Source organism: Myotis brandtii, unplaced genomic scaffold (genome assembly GCF_000412655.1).
Source record: "Myotis brandtii unplaced genomic scaffold, ASM41265v1 scaffold18, whole genome shotgun sequence".
Taxonomy (NCBI): domain Eukaryota; kingdom Metazoa; phylum Chordata; class Mammalia; order Chiroptera; family Vespertilionidae; genus Myotis; species Myotis brandtii.
Window position 1 is genome coordinate 6854353 of NW_005356674.1, and position 20454 is coordinate 6874806.

At 37.9% G+C, this 20454-nt stretch overlaps 1 protein-coding gene across 5 annotated transcripts in view; it reads left to right on the plus strand.

Annotated features, from left to right (window-relative positions):
* Positions 1-739: 739 nt before the first annotated feature.
* Positions 740-20454, plus strand: part of PIK3R4 (phosphoinositide-3-kinase, regulatory subunit 4) — a 57662-nt gene continuing 37947 nt past the window's right edge. For 2 of the 5 annotated variants that reach the window (XM_005863585.2, XM_014537532.1), the window contains exons 1-7: positions 740-1259; positions 2129-2904; positions 6144-6277; positions 9337-9919; positions 13136-13270; positions 15132-15353; positions 16511-16684. In XM_005863585.2, coding sequence (XP_005863647.1) covers positions 2172-2904; positions 6144-6277; positions 9337-9919; positions 13136-13270; positions 15132-15353; positions 16511-16684 — 1981 coding nt within the window. In that variant the 5' untranslated portion in view covers positions 740-1259; positions 2129-2171. The remainder of the gene's footprint in view (positions 1260-2128; positions 2905-6143; positions 6278-9336; positions 9920-13135; positions 13271-15131; positions 15354-16510; positions 16685-20454) is intronic. The other 3 variants (XM_005863586.2, XM_005863588.2, XM_005863589.2) reach the window with 3 other exon arrangements.

The window sequence follows — 20454 nt, forward strand, 5'->3', positions numbered from 1 at the left end:
AATGGATAATAAATGTGGAATATTCATACAATAGAATAATTGGCAATGAAAAGAAATGAAGTACTGCTACAACCTACAACAGAGGTAATCCTAAAAAAGGGAAGTGAAAGAAATCAGCCACAAAGACCACATATTGGAAAAAAAAAAACGAGTGAGAGAGAGAGAGAGAGCTGATGCCATATATATGAAATGTCTGTAATAGGCGAGCCTATAGAAACAGAAAGTAGATTAATGATTGCTTAGGGCTGGCATGGGGATGGGGGGAGGAATGGAGAGAATGGGGAGTGACTGTTAATAGTTACAGGGTTCCATTTTGAGGGGTCAAGAAATGTTCCAAAATTAGATTGTAAGGATTACTGGCCAACTCTGTAAATGTATTTGTAAGTATACATATGTACATATGTATAAATTGATTTTTGTATTTTAAACAGGTGAACTGTTTAATAGTATATAAACTATATTAACTTTCCTAAATAAGACTGTGAATTCTCTTAAATAACTTGTGTACTTGAGGTGAAGGGGTGTCTGAACAAGTTCTGGGGGATTTCAGAAGCCCCGAAGTTTAAAGAAAGATGGGAAGAAGGGCAGGACTGGGACTAGATGTTGTCAAAGCAACTCATTTTCTTCCTCTCTCGACTCACCGTGCGAGACCACGCCCCTTCCCCGTCTCCTAGCAACCAGCGCCCTTAAGGCGCTCTGCCTTGTGCCTCACTCCGTAACTTCCGCTCCGCGACCGGAAGTGAAGTCATAGCCGGCGGCTTTCCCGGGCGTTCGGCGTTTGCTGTGAGTGCCACCGCTGAACAAGTGTTTCCCTGGAAGTGGCGGTCTCCCTCCCTCTCCCGAGCTCCGCCTTCCCTCCGGTGCCGAGGACCCTGAGGAGTGTAGAGGACCTCGAGAGTCCAGAAGTCCGCGCGTGAGGAAGGCGAGGCCCGAAAACGCGTGGCCCCGAGGGCAGAGTAGGGGGCTGGCGGGGGCAGCTCCCGGGGTATCTGTGCAATAGCGTCAGCCTGGCTGCTTCCGTCTGCTTCGTCCCCGAAAGCTTCCCCAGTTCTCCCGGGCGGACAGCTGGGCTTCCTGGAGATTGGGGCTTTTCTGCGTCCCTCCCCAACACCCCACTGCTTGCCTTTGAAGGAAGACCCCCCTCACAGAGGCGACTGACTAGGCTGCCGACTCCCTTCCTCGCCCAGACCCTGAAGTGCACCCACCATGGCCTTAGTGTGAGCGAGTGACCGACCTGTGGCACTTTTGCGGAGTCCAGGGTGTGTGTGTCTTTTATTTCCTGCAAAATCGGAGCTCGGAGAAAACCCTGGGCTGTGTTTGGCAATTGTGTATTTTGGTTTACTTTTTAAACATCTTTGCCAGGGTTTCTTCCCTGTGGCTGTTGCAAATCAGACAACTTCGTGCCTTCTATTAGCTGGGTGGGAAGGCCCAGGAGATACTGATATTTGGAATGTTGGCCTGGCCTTTGAAAAGTTCAGTGACTTGTATTAGGCGGTTCTTAGTTTTAAGCTTTTTAAATGTGTGTGTGTGTGTGTGTGTGTGTGTGTGTGTGTATATATATATACACACATATATATATAATATATATATTTTATCGATTTCAGAGGGGATGGGAGAGGGAGAGAAACATAAATGCTGAGAATCATTGTTCGGCTGCCTTCTGCACGCCCCCTACTGGGGATCGAGCCCACAACCCGGGCATGTGCCTTGAGGGGGAATCCAACCTTGACCCTCCTGGTTCATAGGTCCGCACTCAACCAGTTTTTAATGTGTTTTTGTCTTACAAGTTCTTCTTGAACAATGACTGGTCACTCTCACAGCCCTAGGTACAATACTGAACATACAGTAAAGGCTTAGTCATTTTAAAAATCAGAAAGTACAGATTTTAACATCTTCAACTTAATATTGAAGGGGCCTATTTAAATACAGCCCAGCTCCTGGAAAGGACAACATAAAATGAGATTTTTTTTACATAAATGTGTATGAAATTTAGAGGCTACCTGGAAGGGTAGGTACAATGATCTCAATGGAAGAGAAATATGGTACATCTATCTTTTAGGAGGAGACCAAATAAAGAATGATGTTTCATTGCTTGTTTCTTTTTCCCTTTTGCTTCTTTTTTTAATAGGTGGTGTTTCCTAACTACTGACCCAGAGGCACTTGCTGCCATTATGGGAAATCAGCTCGCTGGCATTGCTCCTTCCCAGATTCTTTCTGTGGAGAGTTATTTCTCAGATATCCATGACTTTGAATATGATAAGAGCCTGGGGAGTACTCGTTTTTTTAAAGTTGCTAGAGCGAAGCACCGAGAAGGCCTGGTGGTTGTGAAGGTCTTTGCAATTCAGGATCCCACATTGCCTTTAACCAGCTATAAACAAGAGCTGGAGGAACTGAAAATCAGACTTCATTCTGCACAAAACTGTCTGCCTTTCCAGAAAGCAGCAGAAAAAGCATCTGAGAAAGCAGCCATGCTCTTCAGGCAGTATGTGCGAGACAATCTCTATGATCGCATAAGTACCCGTCCATTCTTAAATAACATTGAAAAACGTTGGATTGCTTTCCAGATTCTGACAGCTGTGGACCAAGCACACAAATCTGGAGTCCGTCATGGGGACATCAAGACGGAGAATGTAATGGTCACCAGTTGGAACTGGGTCCTCTTAACTGATTTTGCCAGTTTTAAACCCACTTACCTTCCAGAAGACAACCCAGCAGATTTCAATTATTTCTTTGACACATCACGGAGGAGAACTTGTTATATTGCTCCTGAACGTTTTGTTGATGGTGGGTTGTTTGCCACTGAGTTAGAATATATGAGAGATCCTTCAACTCCACTTGTAGACTTAAATAGCAATCAGAGAACAAGAGGAGAGTTGAAGCGAGCAATGGACATCTTTTCGGCAGGTATTTGAGTTGGCTAAATTTGCTAAGGGGGGATGTGCATATAATTTAACTGGAAGATAGAAATGCATTACTGTTAACTAGATTATAGATAGACCTTATTAAGTTTTTACCAGCTTTACATATACATTTGTGTGTACATGTATTTTAATAGGATATTCTTCATTTTGGGTTTGTCGGCTGTTTCCTTGAGATTAGAATCAGGTTATTCATTTTCGGTAAGAATAGTACATAGGTGATGATGTGTCTTTACGGTGTCACCTCTGCAGTCAAATGGTGTCTGATGGTCAAGATATTGCCCAATTTCTCCCCTTCATAATTAATTTTTTTTAAAGTCATGTGGTATGTACATTTTCTTTTTATTTATTTATTTTTAAAATATTTTTATTGATTTCAGAGAAGAAGGGAGAGGGAGAGAGAGATAGAAACATCAATATGAGAGAGAACCACCAAGCAGCTGCCTCGAGCCCGCAACCTGGGCATGTGCCCTTGACCAGAATTGAACCTGGGACCCTTCAGTCCGCAGGCCAACGCTGTATCCACTTAGCCAAACCAGCTAGGGCCATAATTAATTTTTTAAATCCCTTGCAAGTAATAACCTGTGGGAAAGACCTCAAGACCAGTTGTTACAATTTTCTCCTTGATTTGGCATCCACTGATGATTCTTGCTTGATCCAGTCTTTACTGTGATGGCTTTAAAATGATGGTTTTCCAGTTCCAGCACTTTTCCACATTGATCAATAGGCCCTCAGCATTCTATTATACTCAGGTGTCTTCTTTCCCCTCATTTATTTTATATAGGTAGGGACTCCTACACTCAGTTTTGGAGGAATTTAAAAATCTATATTCATCAGAGACGTTGGTCTGTACTTTTATTGTGATGTCTTTATCTGGTTTGGTATAAGGGTAGTGTTGGCATCATAGAATGAGTTGGAAGGTGTTCCCTCCTCTTCCATTTCTTGAGAGAATTTGTGAAGGGCAAATGCTAATTCCTTCAAAGTTTGATGGAATTCACCTGTTAAGCCATCTTGGTGTAGGCTTTTCTTTGTGGGAAATTTTTCATCTCTTATAATGCTCATTCAGATTTTCTGTTTCTATTTAGGGCAGCTTTGGTAATCTATTTCTGTGAATCTGTCCATTTCGTCTAGATTACCACATTTGTTGGCATATAGTTATTCATTCTGTACGGTTGGTACTACTGTCCCTTTTCCACCCTAATCTTCGTTCTTTCCTTCTGTTTACTTTGGTTTGAGTTTACTCTCTTCTTGTTTCTTAAGGTATTTATAGATAAACATTTCCTCTAAACACTGCTTTAGTTGCATCACATATGTTTTTGTATGTTGTGTTTTTGTTTTCATTCATCTCAAAGTATTTCATAATTTCCCTTTGATCCATTGGTTATTTAGGAGTATGATTACTTTTTAATATTTGAATTTTTCAAATTTTTTCTGTTCCTAATTTTTTTTTTATTCTGTTGTGATTGAAGAACACAATTTGTGTGATTTGAGTTCTTTTAAACTTATGGAGCCTTGTTTTATGACCTAGCATACAGTCCAACCTGGAGAGTGTCCCGTTTGTACTTGAGAAGAATTTTGTATTCTATTGTTGGGTGGAGTGTTTCTTTGATTTCTGTTAGATCCAGTTGGTTCATAGTGTTGTTCAATTCTATTTCCTTCTTGGTTATGATGTTTGTAATCGCTATTTTTAAGTCTTTTATTCTAAAACTTGACACTATATACGTAGAAATTAATGAAATAAATGTTTTGAGTGTTTATTATGTGTCAGGAATTGCCTTAGTTGCTGGGGATTTTTCACTGAACAAAATAGACAAAAATCCCTTCCTCATGGAGTTTGCTTTCTAGTGGGCATGTAGACAATAAATAAATACATTAAATATATAATTTGGCAGTTGATGCTGTGGGGTAAACAGCAGGGAAAGGGAAAGGGAATGTGCCAGGTGTGGAGTATGAGGTAGTTGTAGTTGTGGGCCTAAACTGGGCAGTCAAGAAAGGCCTCACTGCTAAAGTGGTATTTCATTGAAGATCTGAAAGAGGTGGAAGTATAAACTGTCTTACTTGGGAAATAGCATTTTAGGCAGAAGGACCAGCAAATGCAAAGGCTGTGAGCTAATGCTATGTAAGGATCTCTTTAAGAATTGTTAAATGTGCAGGCTCTATTCCCAGTAGAGGGTGTGCAGGAGGCAGATGATCAATAATTCTCATCATTGATGTTTCTATCTCTCTCCCTTCCTCTCTGAAATCAATAATTAAAAAAAAAGAATTGTTAAGTATATGTCATACAGTGATACAGTGATTCAGTGAAACTGCTTGTCCTTTTTGAAATGTGGATAGTTGTTTTTTTTTTAATTTCCTATAGAAGATTCCATAAGTGCAAAATGATTGGGTTATTTCTTCTCTCTAACAGCCACACTTCTCATTTTATTTATTTATTTATTTTTAATATATTTTATTGATTTTTTACAGAGAGGAAGGGAGAGGGATAGAGAGTCAGAAACATCGATCAGCTGCCTCCTGCACACCTCCCACTGAGGATGTGCCCGCAACCAAGGCACATGCCCCTGACCAGAACCGAACCCGGGACCCTCCAGTCTGCAGGCCGACGCTCTATCCACTGAGCCAAACCGGTTAGGGCGACACACTTCTCATTTTATAATTGTTTTTGTTCACTGGTTTATTTTAAGCCTCCCTTTCTATAATGAAAGCTTTATGAGGTAAGGGATTTTATCTGTTTCATGTATTATGGGAGCCTAATGTATAATAGACACCTCATTTTAGTTTAATGATGAATAAATGAATTGTCAGCTATGATTTCTCAGTAATTCCTTTTGAATTTAATTTCTATAAATCCATACTTAAAAAAACAACAACAACCCTAGTGTATTTCTTGTGGCTTTTACTCTATCCACCTATTTCTAAATGTATGGTGTGTACATTATATGTGCACATTCATTTAAAATTATAGAACTAGGAAGTAACTTTATTTGATTTAAGTTTTTTTTTAAGAGGGGCAAAAATAGAATGGGCCTTTTTGACGTTACACTTTTTGAAACTGATGGTTAGGCAATAGATTTTCCCTATCTTGATTGATTGTTTTATATTGCATTAAAATTTATAATTTACTTGGTTTCACATTTTGAGTTTTATGAATTCTCTGAATTCTTGATCTATATTAATGATTTCTTGCATTTCATTTTTAATGGAATTATATCTGCTATTTTCCAGGTTGCGTGATAGCTGAGCTTTTTACAGAAGGTGTACCATTATTTGATCTCTCTCAACTTTTGGCTTATAGAAATGGACAGTTTTTCCCTGAACAAGTGCTAAATAAAATTGAAGATCGCAGTATCAGAGATTTGGTAATTATGCTACAAATATTTGCCATAAAGAATTTAATAGAATTGTGTTCTTTTGCATTAGTCCATTCTCTAAAGTGTTATAAATTTGGAACAAAGCAATAAAGTCCTATAGACTAATACAAATACCTTATGGTTTTTACTTTATTAGGGAGAAATGTACAATTCCCCCATCCCCCTTTCCAGACACAGAGCTTCTTTGACTTATTTTTTTTATATGTGCGTGCGCACACACACACATAGTCACACACACAGTCACACAGACACTTCTTCCAATTATAATCTTTAGCTCTGCTTTGGATGGGTTTAAACAGAGGTAAGGAGATGCCTGGGGGTTAGAGAAGTTGTCCAGGCTGGAGCTTGCTAGTAAGATATGAAGAAGACAGGAAATATCAACTTGAATATAATGCAGCAGTATAAGGCCATTTCATATAGAAGCTACTAACTTTGTATACTACCCTTGACACTAAGGGCAGTTCTGGAAGGGAAGATGTAGAATCACAAATTAGTATAGCAGAACAGATATGAGGAATTCTGTGGGAGGTCATATAAGCCATATATCCATATTACTGTTTGACGGGATCTTTTTAAAGTCAGTCAGTATAGGAACTGATGCTTATGATGATGATTCTGCGTCATGGAAAGGATATGGTGTATTTAAAATATCCTTTAGTAAGGTAGGGAAATATTTTAATTTCTCTTACAAATAGCAAATACTAAAAAATATGCTTCAGATGAAGGAAACTAATTTAGCTCATGTTTAGCTCAGCTGGATTAGGAGTTGGTATATTTGGTTGGTATGTCTTTGGATGTGGCATTCATTCATCACGTTACACTGGCATGAATTTGGGCCTACATTTTCTTAACTGTGAAAGGAGTGAATTGACTAATCTTTAAAGCTTAACCTAAATGTCAAAGTAATTCTATTAGGTCACTTTTCCTTATTTATAGTATACTAGAGGCCCGTTGCAGGAAGATTCCTGCAAGAATAGGGCTTACTGTGGCTGGAGGAAAGCAGTGAAGGGAGCAAACCCCGCTGAGGCGGGCTTCGCTCCCGCCCCCAGCCGCTCCAGCTTGGTCGGTTTGCACAACCCGCCCCCAGCCGCTGCAGCTGGGTGGGTTTGCCCAACCCGCCCCCAGCCGCTCCGTCTTGGTGGGTTTGCCCAACCCGCCTGCAGCCGCTGCAGCTGGGTGGGTTTTCCCAACCCGCACCCAGCCGCTGCTGCTGGGTTTTCCCAACCTGCCCCAACTGCTCCGGCTTGGTGGGTTTTCCCAATCCGCCCCCAGCCGCTGCAGCTGGGTGGGTTTGCCCAACCCGCCCCCAGCCGCTCCGTCTTGGTGGGTTTGCCCAACCCGCCTGCAGCCGCTGCAGCTGGGTGGGTTTTCCCAACCCGCACCCAGCCGCTGCTGCTGGGTTTTCCCAACCTGCCCCAACTGCTCCGGCTTGGTGGGTTTTCCCAATCCGCCCCCAGCCGCTGCAGCTGGGTGGGTTTGCCCAACCCGCCCCCAGCCGCTCCGTCTTGGTGGGTTTGCCCAACCCGCCTGCAGCCGCTGCAGCTGGGTGGGTTTTCCCAACCCGCACCCAGCCGCTGCTGCTGGGTTTTCCCAACCTGCCCCAACTGCTCCGGCTTGGTGGGTTTTCCCAATCCGCCCCCAGCCGCTGCAGCTGGGTGGGTTTGCCCAACCCGCCCCCAGCCGCTCCAGCTTGGTCGGTTTGCACAACCCGCCCCCAGCCGCTGCAGCTGGGTGGGTTTGCCCAACCCGCCCCCAGCTGCTCAGGCTTGGTGGGTTTGTCCAACCTGCCCGAGCTGCTCCATCTGGATGGGTTTTCCCAACCCGCCCCAAGCCACTCAGTCTTGGTGGGTTTTCCCAACCTGCCCCCAGCCGCTGCTGCTGGGATTTCCCAACCTGCCCCCAGCCGCTCAGTCTTGGTGGGTTTTCCCAACCCGCCCCGAGCCGCTGCTGCCTGGTTTCCCCTCCCACTCCCAGCCACTGTGGCTGGGTTTCCCCTCCGGCCTCCTGCCTCTGCAGCCTTGGCTCCTTTACTGTGTTGGCGGCCTCTACTTTGCTCCCTTCTATAGCCCTTGGCTTCCATGTTGTCTTCAGTCTTCGCTCAGAGCCGGTATATGCAAATTAACCGCCATCTTGGCTGACAGTTAATTTGCATATACTGACTGATTAGCCAATGAAAAGGGTAGCGGTCGTACGCTAATTACCATGTTTCTCTTTTATTAGTGTAGATTTGATTCCCCCAAGTTCAATATGAAGCTCTTATTTAGAATCAAACAGCTCAAATAACTAGATATACGTATATGATATTTTGAGTATTTGAATAATGGCTAATACAGTGGGAGGGACTAGGAAAGATTAAACTATGCTCTGTATATTGAAAAAATTTTATGTTGCTAGAAAACATAAGATAAATTCAAATAAGGTATGTTATTTCTAGTGTTTGCAGGATTTAACACTTCTTTTACACTACTTGAAAAGTTTAAACCACTGATTCCCTTTGTGAACAGATTCTAGTGCTACACCTACTAGTAAACCATGTATGTCCTTAAGCTTGTGAAAATAAGTCTAAACCAGAACTCTGGTATGTTAATAGGTTTTAGGGGATCTGTAATTCTTTTCAGAATTGTGTGTAATTTTGTATGCAAAACTGGTGTGTATACCTTTTTCTCTGAAGAAAATCCCATTGCTTCCTCAGATTCTCAGTGGCATCTCCTCAAAAAAAGTTTAAGAATCCTTGAGTTGTGGGCAGCAGTATTACTCTTCTGTCTTAATAAATGGGGAATGTTGAACAGAATTCACCTCCTCTTTATGTGTCTGGGTCATCTGTAATATGTTCGTATGTAATTTCGTACTGCTTTTTAGGACAGTAGTAGAGTCACATATTACTCAGTAGTTAGGTTCTGAAAGTAGTTTGAATGGTAAAGATTGAGAAGAGTCAGACTTACTTCACAAATCCTTTAAGTCATGGTTTAAGATGCCCTTGTAGCTTTTCTCTGATTTAATTTGCTGTTCTCAAATCTATTTTTTACTCTCTTTCTCCCTTGGTATAGGTAACTCAGATGATTCACCGTGAGCCAGATAAACGATTAGAGGCAGAAGATTACTTAAAGCAGCAGCGTGGCAATGCCTTTCCTGAAATATTTTACACTTTCCTTCAGCCCTACATGGCCCAGTTTGCCAAGGAAACATTTCTTTCTGCAGATGAGCGTATTCTGGTTATACGGAAGGATTTGGGCAACATTATTCACAATCTCTGTGGACATGATCTGCCAGAAAAAGCTGAAGGAGAGCCTAAGGAAAATGGGCTGGTTATCTTGGTGTCTGTTATAACCTCCTGTCTACAGACCCTTAAATACTGTGATTCTAAACTTGCTGCTTTGGAACTTATTCTCCATTTGGCTCCACGATTAAGTGTAGAAATTCTTTTGGATCGTATTACTCCATATCTTTTGCACTTCAGCAATGACTCTGTTCCTAGAGTGAGGGCTGAAGCCTTGAGGACATTGACCAAAGTTCTAGCTCTTGTCAAAGAGGTTCCTCGCAATGATATCAATATCTATCCGGAATATATTCTGCCGGGCATAGCCCACTTGGCCCAAGATGATGCTACTATTGTCAGACTAGCCTATGCTGGTAAGAGATTATTGTCTAAGAAGTAATAGCTACTCATATTTATGAAGTTAGTGACTATAATATCTCTTGTTTCTCTGATTTCTTTGGGAATTCTGAGAATGACCTTCAGTCCCTGAATTATTTGTGTACATTTTAGTAATATTTATAGCTAATCTGTACCTGGGACTCAACTTTTGTGTGTACTCTCATTTTTGAAGTGATCAGAATTAGCTAGTAAAAAGTATATAATACAGAATCTCGTGCTTTTACTGGGAGTATTACATTTAATTTGAAGGGAGACTAATGTTTATAAATATTTGCTTCTGGGGTATGTCTTTAGGCCTTTATAAAGCTTCTCTGAACAAATAAGCTGTTTGAATATCAATTTTAGGATATGCAACAATTTATTGTTGAAAAGATTTATTTTGCTGGGTAATTTGGTATTGAAAGAATCTAGCCTATATTAACTTACTGAATTTAAGGTCCTTTTAGTTACTATAGTGCTTAGGATGTATGGCTTCTTTGTGGTGGAGTGAGTGTGTTATATAACACACCTGCATGTTTTACTTGTAATTCTGATAAAATCAAGTGATACAGATTCATGTTTTTAGCTCCCTAATTCTGAATGCTTATTACTGCATGGAAATGCCATTGAAACATTTACATAAATTATGGAATTATGTAATTTATTTCTAAAATGTAATCTTACGGAAATCAGGGATTCTTTTTTGAAGTACATAACATGTGGTGATGATATTGTCACTTTGCTGTATGATGCTTGCTTAGGAAACATCTTACAGATGTTTTTAATCCTCACCTGAGAGTATGTTTGTTTATTTTTAGAGAGAGGAATGGGGGTGGGGGGAGAGAAAACATCAATAGGTTGCCTCCCTTACTCACCTCTGACCAGGAATTGAACCCGTCACCTTTTGATGTATGGAACAATGCTCCAACCAATTGAGCCACCCGGCAGGGCGCGCCTATTAGTATTTTAATGGAACATGTGAAAAATGGTCTTTGGACGCTGGCCTTAAATTCTAGGCACATCCACAAAGTGATTGGCAGTGGTTGGATTTCTTTTTTTATATGTATATGTATATTTTTATTTTTATTTGTTTATCTATCAGCCTATTTATTTATGTATGGTTTCTGGTTTCCATAACCGTATAGGTATAAGTTTCAGGAATAGAAAATTAGAAAATGAAGGATTTCTTTAAGATAGATCTGAGTTTATCATTTGTAACAAAGCACATTTATAATTCACTTGGTAAATATAAACAATTGAGCCAGATAAATTTAAATAACAGTTTTTAGGTTTTAAAAACAAGCTGTATCTTTAGGGTTTCATGACCTACTTTTCACCCAGGGGATTTTAGTCTGTTCTTTAATTGTGTAAAATAGGTAAGATTTTGATATGTAGGTGCCATATTAACATATTGACAGTCAATTACTAATAGTTAGTCATAGCATAAAAATAATGGTATTTGTTGAAAAATCTGCTGTGTGTCAGGTATCTACTGTTCAGGCTTGTTGCAAGGGTTAGTTGCAAGAGATACATAAATTCTAAGATAGATTTTAGATTCTAAGGTCTTTCACAACTACCCCTTGCAAAAACCTTGAGCAGTGACTGTTATATTCCTTCATTTTACCAGTGAGGAAATTGGCAATGAGAGAGTCTAAAAAACATGACCTCGATGTATCTGGTCTAATTCTTTCTCAGTTCTCCGAATTATTGGTCTAGACCTTGATTTTGAAGCAATCCTGCTTTTCTTTGGTCTTTTGGGTTTTTATGATGAGAGTCCATGATAACCCAGGGACAGTGCCAGTACCTTGCAGTGTCCCTTCACCATGGCTTGGTGCATGACAAAGCTACCTTTTTTAATAGAGCCAGAGGTCTGTTTGAACTTGTATGGTTAAGTATAATTAAACCACACATGTTAGTAATTAAAAACGTTTAAAATCAATTTGTAAATTTCTTTTACATTATTCTTTTTTAGCTCAGAGTTGTTGGTATAGAATTGTATCTTATGTAAACTATCCAAATATATTGTGGTTTATAAACTTCAATGGGGAAATAAGCATAACTTAGACTTTAGAGGTTCAGAAAAATAAGAGACTTTTCTAATAAAGATATGTTTATTAAAGTGGGGATATTCATCTAGAATTTTGACTTATTACCAGAGGATGGCCCTAAATTTCTCCATCTTTAGGGTGAGCAGGCATTGCAGGGTATTAATATCTTGCTTACTTAGAGGTAAATTTTTGTTCTATTCAGAACAGTGTTGAACCTGGGAGAGATGGAGGAATCACTGCATTTGGTAGACTGAAAAGTCTCAAATATTGTGAGATGCATCTCAATTTTGGAAATGTAAAAAGTTAAGAGAAAGTGAGTGTCAGATTCAAAATAAAGTAGTTAAACTTTATGTTCAGTGCTATTTACTGCAAAGATGGAAGAGTACAGAGTTAAGCTAAGAAGCACAGAAGTAGTAGAAGAAAGAAGGGTAGAAACTAACAAAAATGGAAGGAAGAAGATATAAGCAATAGAGTAGATATAATTAATAGCAAATATGATAGCAGAACTCAGAAGTAGATACTTTCACAGTGGTGAGGAGTATCCGATAGTTTTACTAAATTACCAGAAAGAGAAAGGAGAAAATGTAGACAACTACAGAAGTGTGGCAGTCTGACACTTTGGTTCCTTAAGAACTTCAGAGTATCACTTGTGAAGCAATCCAACAGTGATTGATTCAATTTGGTAATGGCTCTTTGAAATAGATGTGACTCATTTATGTGTGAAGAAACTGAAGCTCAGATTGGTTAAGCAGCCAGCTAGTAAGTGGCAGGGTAGAGATTTGAGCCAAGGTCTGTGTGATCCCAGAGCCCAGCTTGATCTGTTATTTCCATGTGAATGTTTGTTAGTCTAATGTCAAAATACTGGTTAAAGGGTCGGACTCTAAAAGGATTTTTTTCCCCTCAATAGATTTGAGTGCTGTGTTTTGGGTTATTTTTGCTTTTTTAAAAGATGCCTATGTTCAGTATTAAAACATAGTTTAGAAATAGTTGTAGATTATGAAATTAGTTACTAAAATATGATTTGGTTAAGTGTTAAATTTAAAAGTTCTACTTTTCCTTCTTAGTTTTATGATTATTATTTTATATATAAAAGAGTTAGGGAGGAAAAGTTATAAACATTACAGAGATTTAAGAAGATAATTATAATTTTTCTTCCTTTTGTAGAAAACATTGCTCTGCTGGCAGAAACAGCTTTGAGATTCCTGGAATTAGTACAGTTAAAAAATCTCAATATGGAAAATGACCCAAATAGTGAAGAAATAGATGAAGTTACACATCCCAATGGAAATTATGACACAGGTAGTATGATTCTCTGTTCCAGATTTCCTAATACTTAGAATGAATTGCTAATGTGAACTTGGAGCAAATCATCATTTCTAATTTTCATGTAAGGTGAAAGAATACCAGATCTATAGGTAGGAAGGATTCCTGGTTTCTGGTTGTTCTCTCTATTCTCAAACACTTATCTAGCCAGAAAATGATCAGCTTGTTGCTACAGGTTCTAAGCTCAATTGTTTTTCAGCCAGAATTGATTTGTGTCAATAATAAAGCTAGCTGAATTATTTCATTCTTATGATAAAAGAAAAACCATTGACAACATTATAGCTAAAGAATCTATATGTGAGTATATCCTTATGTGAGTATATCCTGTGTATCCTCAGTCATAAGCTTGTGTTTATTTTATACTATCTATGATTTACGTATTAAAACCCATACCTTTTACTATAAAAGGACAGATATGATAAACTCTTTGAGGTCAGAGTTCTTTTTATTTTTAAGAGGAAGGGAAAGGGAGAGAGAGAGAGAAACATCAGTGATGAGAGAGAATCATTGATTGGCTGTCTCCCGCATGCCCCTTACTGGGGATTGAGCCCCCACCTGGGCATATGCCCTAGCAAGGAATCGAACCTCCTGGTTCATTCGTTGTTCATATGTCAACACTCAACCAATGAGCCACAGTGGTTGGGCCTTAGTTTCTTTACATTCGTACAGTTCTTAACAGACTTGTAGTTAACGTTTATTGAGTTAGATATTTAGAAGTGAAATAATATGCTTAGGTCTGTTCTAAGATGTTTCTAGTTGAGAAAAACTAGAGAAGTGTAGTTTTCAGATTTTTATGTTATAGATAACTGCAATAGCTCTATTGTAGAAAGTAGCATTATTTTTAAGACAGAGTAATTAATTATATGGAGTTCAAGACAAATAATTTTGAACTTACAGAAGAATATGTCAGAAAGGAAATCTTCACTTTTTCCATGGAACTAGAAAATAATACTGTTCAATGTTCTATAAACATGTAATTGGATCTTTTTATGTAATGAATTTAGGTGTTAAAACTTTTGGGGAGTTAACCTGAAGTTTTTCTTAATGTGAACATTATACAGACGTCCATTTTCCTTGACAGTGGATGCACCAGGAGTGGCCTCTGCAACAGATAATTGTCAAAGATAGCTCTGCATCAGGCAATTTTGTGCCTGCTGTAAGCACTAGGGATACAGTGGTGCCTAAGACAGACAAGATCTTCGCTCTTTCGTTTACATTTTAGTAAGGGAAAGACAGACAAGTAAGTAAGTAAGGGGAGGTTGGATAGGAGATAAGGCCAGAGTGGTAGCCAGATCATGCAAAGCCTTGACAGGACTTGCAGTATGTTTCTGAAGTTTCATCCAGCCTTTAAGAATGCGTGCCCTGCATCATCAGATTATATCCTAAACCAGTCTAGTGTTTTCAAGTCCTTGATTACATTGATCTTATTGGAGCAGTATGGTCTCCTTTCTGGTGCTTGCATACTTTTCTCCTTAAGCCTCATAAATAGAGCTGTTTAATTAGATAGTAGCCAAGCTTGTGAAGCTTATTAGGATGTTCTTCAGTTTTATATTTCAGCTTTCCACCTATCCTTCAGAGTTCTAAATAGTGGAAAAACTTAGTGATTATAGACTTTCTATGGTGGCTTCTGTAATCCATTTCTCTGAGGAGTAAAAAGAAAGACTGGGTCTATTAGTATAAGGAAAAAGAACAGATTCTAGTTTTACTTTTTTTTTTTTTTTTTTTTAGAGCTCCACCAAACTGTATTTGCTTTCATAGCACTTGTTTCATTTCACCTCCAACACTTAAAAAAAAAAAAAAAGACTTTTTATTTTTTTTTTTTTTTTTTTTTTTTTAGAGCTCCAAGCCTTGCATGAAATGGTCCAGCAGAAAGTTGTCACTTTGCTAAGTGACCCTGAAAATATCGTGAAACAAACCTTAATGGAAAATGGAATAACTCGGCTGTGTGTATTTTTTGGACGTCAAAAAGCCAATGATGTTTTATTGTCCCACATGATTACTTTCCTGAATGATAAGAATGATTGGCATCTGCGTGGAGCTTTTTTTGATAGTATAGTTGGTATGTTGTTTTTTAAATTTCTCTTTAAGGTTTTGAATTCTCAAAAAAATACATGCAATTTGAAAGGTGACATTACTACTAAATTTTATTAATAATGAATTGAGTTCCTGGCATTTCTGTCTGTCTTCCTGCTGCTTTTGGATGATAAGAATATCTTAGTTGATCAAGGGATTGGTTAATTAAACTGTGATACATTCATATCAAGGAATACTATGTGGTCATTACAAACTGTTTTAAAATGATATTTAATGCCCCTAGAAAGTATCATGAAATACTATTAGAGTGACTGAATTATAGTGTAGGTCTATTTAAAGTATGATTCCAGTTGTATAAAGATAACAGTAAATCATGTATTTATACAAAAGACTGAAATATATATACTAAGGTGTGAACAGTGGCAATATGTAGGACTGGGATTGTAGATGATTGTTTCTTTATATTTTCCATATTTGTCAAATTTTTTTATAGTGAACATAACTTTTACAATCAGAAAATAATTGTTAAAGTGAAATTATGATTGAAAATCAATCTAATTAGAAGGAAAATTTAGATTTGGTCAGTTATGAGATATTATATGCTAAAGCCATGTTATTATAATTACCCACTAACCCTCTTTATATCATTTTGGACATGATTATAACAGCTTGTTGTTTAACTCAAAAGGTTTAAAGACTCTTTTACACTTTGGAAAGCTTTGCTGGTATTCAAATTTTCTCATGTAGTAGCAGAAAGCTGTAGGATTTAGATTTTGATACCTTAAAATCTGGGAAAGTAACTGCTAAAATATTTGCTTTTGGGTGTATTTTCCTAAAAAATAAAAAAGGAAAGAAACTCATATGGCAGTAGTATTAATGTTTCTGCAAGTGCTGCCGTATAATGTTTTGGAGAAAAGGTTACTTCCTACCTTTGAGAACCTGTGAAATTGCTTGCGTTGTTGTATTCTAGCCTCTATATTGTTGCCGGTGTTCCAGAATTTCTTAGTCATTTATTTTGTTGTGGGTCTTTTCATTTATTGTGCTGGGTAGGAAGTGCAATGTCATCTCCCTGATTGTTGCTCAATATATTTGGTTTTCGATTAATTTTATTGTTTTACTTAATGGCATTTGTACTTCCAGGTATAGAATACGTAATCATGTAATGTTGCTTCTCTTTTTCAGGTGTTGCTGCCTATGTTGGCTGGCAGAGCTCCTCAATTCTCAAACCCCTGCTTCAACAAGGTCTTAGTGATGCTGAGGAATTTGTTATTGTGAAAGCTCTTAATGCCCTTACCTGTATGTGCCAGTTAGGGCTGCTACAAAAACCCCATGTCTACGAATTTGCCAGTGATATTGGTAAGTTTCTGTTTCTCAAGATTAGGTTGGGAAAATTAGGAAATGGGAAGAGAAATAAAAATTGATAGAGCATTGTAAAACTTTTAGGCAATATAGAGTCAGATTTTCAACTTTATTGTTCCCATATTGTGTATGTATGTGCCTGAATGCACACACATGCTTAAACATGGATGCTTGTATGCATGTGAGAGACAGGCAGGCAGGCAAACAGGATCATTTGGTTCTCCAGCCTGGGTTGGGAAGTAATCTCTTTGTTTTCATTTGTAATTAAGTTTTTGTGATATTTGAAAAATAAAGATTTGGCTTTTTTTATTAATCCTCATTGAAGATATTTTTCCCATTGATTTTTAGAGAGAGTGGAGGGGAGGAAAGAAGAGAGACAGAGTCAGAGACAGAGACAGAGACATAGATGTGAGAGAGACACATCGATTGGTTGCCTCCTGCACATTACCCTACCAGGGTTGGGGATTGAACCTGCAACCCAGCTCCTTGCCCTTGACCAGAATTGAACCCGTGACCCTTTGGTGTGCATGCCAACACTCTGAGCAACACTGGACAGGGCTTGTTTTTTATCACAAAATGGATAGTCTATAACTGCTCTGAAGAGTCAACTTGTTATTTTTTGGACACTGGACTACTAGTCATGTTGAAATTGGATGTGGATGATTGTCTATGACATGTGTCATTGTACTCATTGCCAGTTAAGAATTCTTAGTATTGAAGTTTCTACTGTTGGTAATTTTATTAACCAGTGAAAGGGACTAATCCCTTGACCTTTACAGCAATTACCTGTTTACCTCAACTTAAAATTCAGAATAAGTTCAAACAAGTCAAATGACACACTCTAAAATTAAGACTATCCGCAGCTTTTAGTCTTCTTATCACTTCACTTGAAGAAAATAATCAAAATAAGATTGCAGATTGGCTTTATCCAGAGAGGACATGAAATCTTAGAATATTGCCTCTAGATAAAATATTTGATTGCTGTAAATGCCTTGCCAAGGAAAATTAATAGAAAACCAAAATTGGTTAGACTTGGTTAATAGGTTTTTGTTTTGTTTTGTTTTGTTTTTGAGGAACTCCTCAGAGGAAAAAGACAAACGAGTTATTATTTATTTTTATTGTTGGGAAACTAGATGGTAGCTAGTAAAGATATATAAAATTTTTGGAGAATTTTAAGGCATGAATGTGGCTTTAAATAATTTTGTGTGAAAAAGTATATGTAGGTTGCTTATTTTATTCTCTAATATCTTCAATCATGCTTTTAGTTTGTAACTCTAATTTGGTTTGAATTTTTGGATGATTATGTTAAAAATAATTCCAAATTTAATAGAAAATTGTTGAGTATTGGCAATACAATAAAATCTCCATTATATTGAAATATTTTTGATTTTTCATATGAGCTACAGAGTGTTGAACCTTAAGGGGTTCATTATCTCTATTTAAAAAAACAACAACAAAACTAGCCTGGCTGGCTTGGCTCCATGGTTGAGTGTTGACCTATGAACCAGGAGGTCACAGTTTGATTCCCCATCAGTGCCCAGGTTGCAGGCTTGATCCCCTGTGTAGGGTATGCAGGAGGCAGCTGATTGATGGTTCTCTCTCTTTTTAAAAAAAAATATATTTTATTGATTCTTTACAGGGAGGAAGGGAGAGGGATAGAGAGTCAGAAACATCGATGAGAGAGAAACATCAATCAGCTGCCTCCTGCACACCCCCCACTGGGTATATGCCCGCAACCAAGGTACATGCCCTTGACTGGAATTGAACCTGGGACTCTTGAGTTCGCAGGCCGACGCTCTATCCGCTGAGCCAAACCGGTTAGGGTGATGGTTCTCTCTTATCATTGATGTTTCTGTCTCTCTCTCCCTCTCCCTTCCTCTCTGAAATCAATGAAAAAATATGTTATAAAAATACTAATAGCAGAATAAAAGTTATTAATATTATGAAAAAACAAATGATTTTGAATTTCTGGTCCTGTGTATTGTAAGGCAAATATAGAAAGCATGCATTTTGATGATAATATAGGGTGTCCCCCCCAAATGTCTACACACTTTGAATGATTATAAAGTCAGTCTTTATTAACATACTGTTCATTTTCAAAATTTAAAAAAATCTATAGAAATGAATAATTTTTTGTCACCTGTCCCCCAAAATGTATATACACTTTGAATAATTATAAAGGCGTTGTTTGTATTTCAACTGTGTTTTCAAATTTCTAGTAGCATTTTAGGATGAATCTCCTTTGTTCAAAGCTTAGTTTGGCTGAAAAGAAAGAAACATCAATTGAGCTATCAGCTATTAAAGTGTGTATACATATTTTTTTGGCAATCTGTATTAATGAGAAGATGTATTGTGTGAACATGCACATCTTGCAGTCTGGAATATTTTCCTGCTCGTTTTCATTTTTAAATTCTCATATCAGTGCTTTCTTTTTTTCTCCTGTAAAAGTGGCATTATTTCCCAAAGGTCAAGTTTTTCTTGCTTTTGCCTTTGATTCTCTTTATTTTAATTAATACCTTCTGTATATAAATATGTACTCTAGTATATTCTGATTTCACACAAATACATTTCTTCTGTTGATTAATTATTTGGAAATTATTTTTGATATATAATGTAGCTTATAATTGGCATTTTATTTATCTGAAAAATGGATGTCTATCAATTTTTAAGCAAAAACATCATAAAGACAGTTTTTCACCCTCCTCTTCAGTTTTATAGAGGTTTTTCTGGGCCCTGTTATTTCTAGTCATTGATCACAGGATGAATACATGGAGTACTATATGTATCTTTAATTTAGCATAAAAACAAATTATTACCTTTAGGTATAGAATAAATCCAGTGTAGTGGTACAACTTCTTGGCTGGGAACTCCCTCAGAATGAACTAAATTTAGGACCAGCTAAGGGGAAAAAGAAAACTTGCTGAGAAAATTTAAGTAAACAATCATTTGTTGTCATTTTAAACTATTTAAAAGAAATGCAGTTTTTTGTAATTTAGAAACACCTATTTTAAAAAGTGATAAAGTGCACAGATCTCTCTGTTAGCATAGTCTTTGGTAGTGATTCTTATTTATTTAATTATTTATTCATTTTAAATTAAATCTTTATTGTTGATATTATTACAGTTGTTCCTCTTTTTTCCCCCCATAGCTCCCCTCCACCCAGTTCCCACCCCACCCTCTGCCCTTCCTCCCCCCGCACTGTCCTCATCCATAGGTGTACGATTTTTGTCCAGTCTCTTCCTGCACCCCCCACACCCCTTTCTCCCCCGAGAATTGTCAGTCCACTCCCTTTCTATGCCCCTGATGCTATTATATTCACCAGTTTATTCTGTTCATCAGATTTTTTCACTTGATTTTTAGATTCACTTGTTGATAGATATGTACTTGTTCATAATTTTTATCTTTACCTTTTTCTTCTTCTTCCTCTTCTTAAAGAATACCTTTCAGCATTTCATATAATACTGGTTTGGTGGTGATGAACTCCTTTAGCTTTTTCTTGTCTGTGAAGCTCTTTATCTGACCTTCAATTCTGAATGATAGCTTTGCTGGATAAAGTAATCTTGGTTGTAGGTTCTTGCTATTATTCACTTTGAATATTTCTTGCCACTCCCTTCTGGCAAGCATAGTTTCTGTTGAGAAATCAACTGACAATCTTATGGGTACTTCCTTGTAGGTAACTAACTGTTTTTCTCTTGCTGCTTTTAAGATACTCTGTCTTTTGCTCTTGGCATTTTAATTATGATGTGTCTTGGTGTGGTCCTCTTTGG